At 42.9% G+C, this 567-nt stretch overlaps 1 protein-coding gene across 1 annotated transcript in view; it reads right to left on the bottom strand.

Moving 5' to 3' along the window:
• Positions 1-567, bottom strand: part of LOC108578186 — a 3,619-nt gene continuing 3,052 nt past the window's right edge. The window contains exons 4-5 of the mRNA XM_017941468.1: positions 55-195; positions 1-9 (exon numbers count right to left, since the gene is read on the bottom strand). Of these exons, the coding sequence (XP_017796957.1) occupies positions 1-9; positions 55-195 (150 nt within the window). The remainder of the gene's footprint in view (positions 10-54; positions 196-567) is intronic.

Raw genomic sequence — 567 nt, 5'->3', positions numbered from 1 at the left:
TCAAAACCCCTGAACAAAGACAATAACATCATCAAAAATATCTTAGTGATATACACTGAACACAACAATAGAAATAAAACCATAACCATCACCTGGATACCTTCCCACCAGGGAATTAGCGGAAACGAAACAGCAGACATCCGCTCGAAGGAAGCGACAAAACTCCAACCACATGAAATCAAAGCTCCTATCCCTCTGCAAAAAACCATAAACCACGCAAAAAGGAACATCAGAGAAGAATGGAATAGGACATGGACTACCTCAAAAAGGTCAGGAAGTCACCACCAAATGGAAGATTTCTTCCTACAAGTTCCCCACCGCGAGCTCAACAGGAAAGAAAAAACAATATTGGCCCGAGGACTGGACACACCCGAACAATGCACGAATACCTGTTCAAGAAAACGGGACTCCCATACTGCGACGATTGCCACGTGCAACTATCCGTGAACCATTTACTATATGAATGTAAAAATCTTGAAGCACTAAGACAAAACACAAACTAAGCCTGGACTCCGACCTGACACCTGAAGACCACGTCAAAAGCACCATAAAATACATCACACAAGC

This window comes from Habropoda laboriosa, unplaced genomic scaffold, assembly GCF_001263275.1.
Source record: "Habropoda laboriosa isolate 0110345459 unplaced genomic scaffold, ASM126327v1 scaffold1391, whole genome shotgun sequence".
Lineage (NCBI taxonomy): Eukaryota > Metazoa > Arthropoda > Insecta > Hymenoptera > Apidae > Habropoda > Habropoda laboriosa.
Note: the sequence above shows the minus strand (reverse complement) of the source record. Positions and strands in the feature narration are given on the sequence as shown.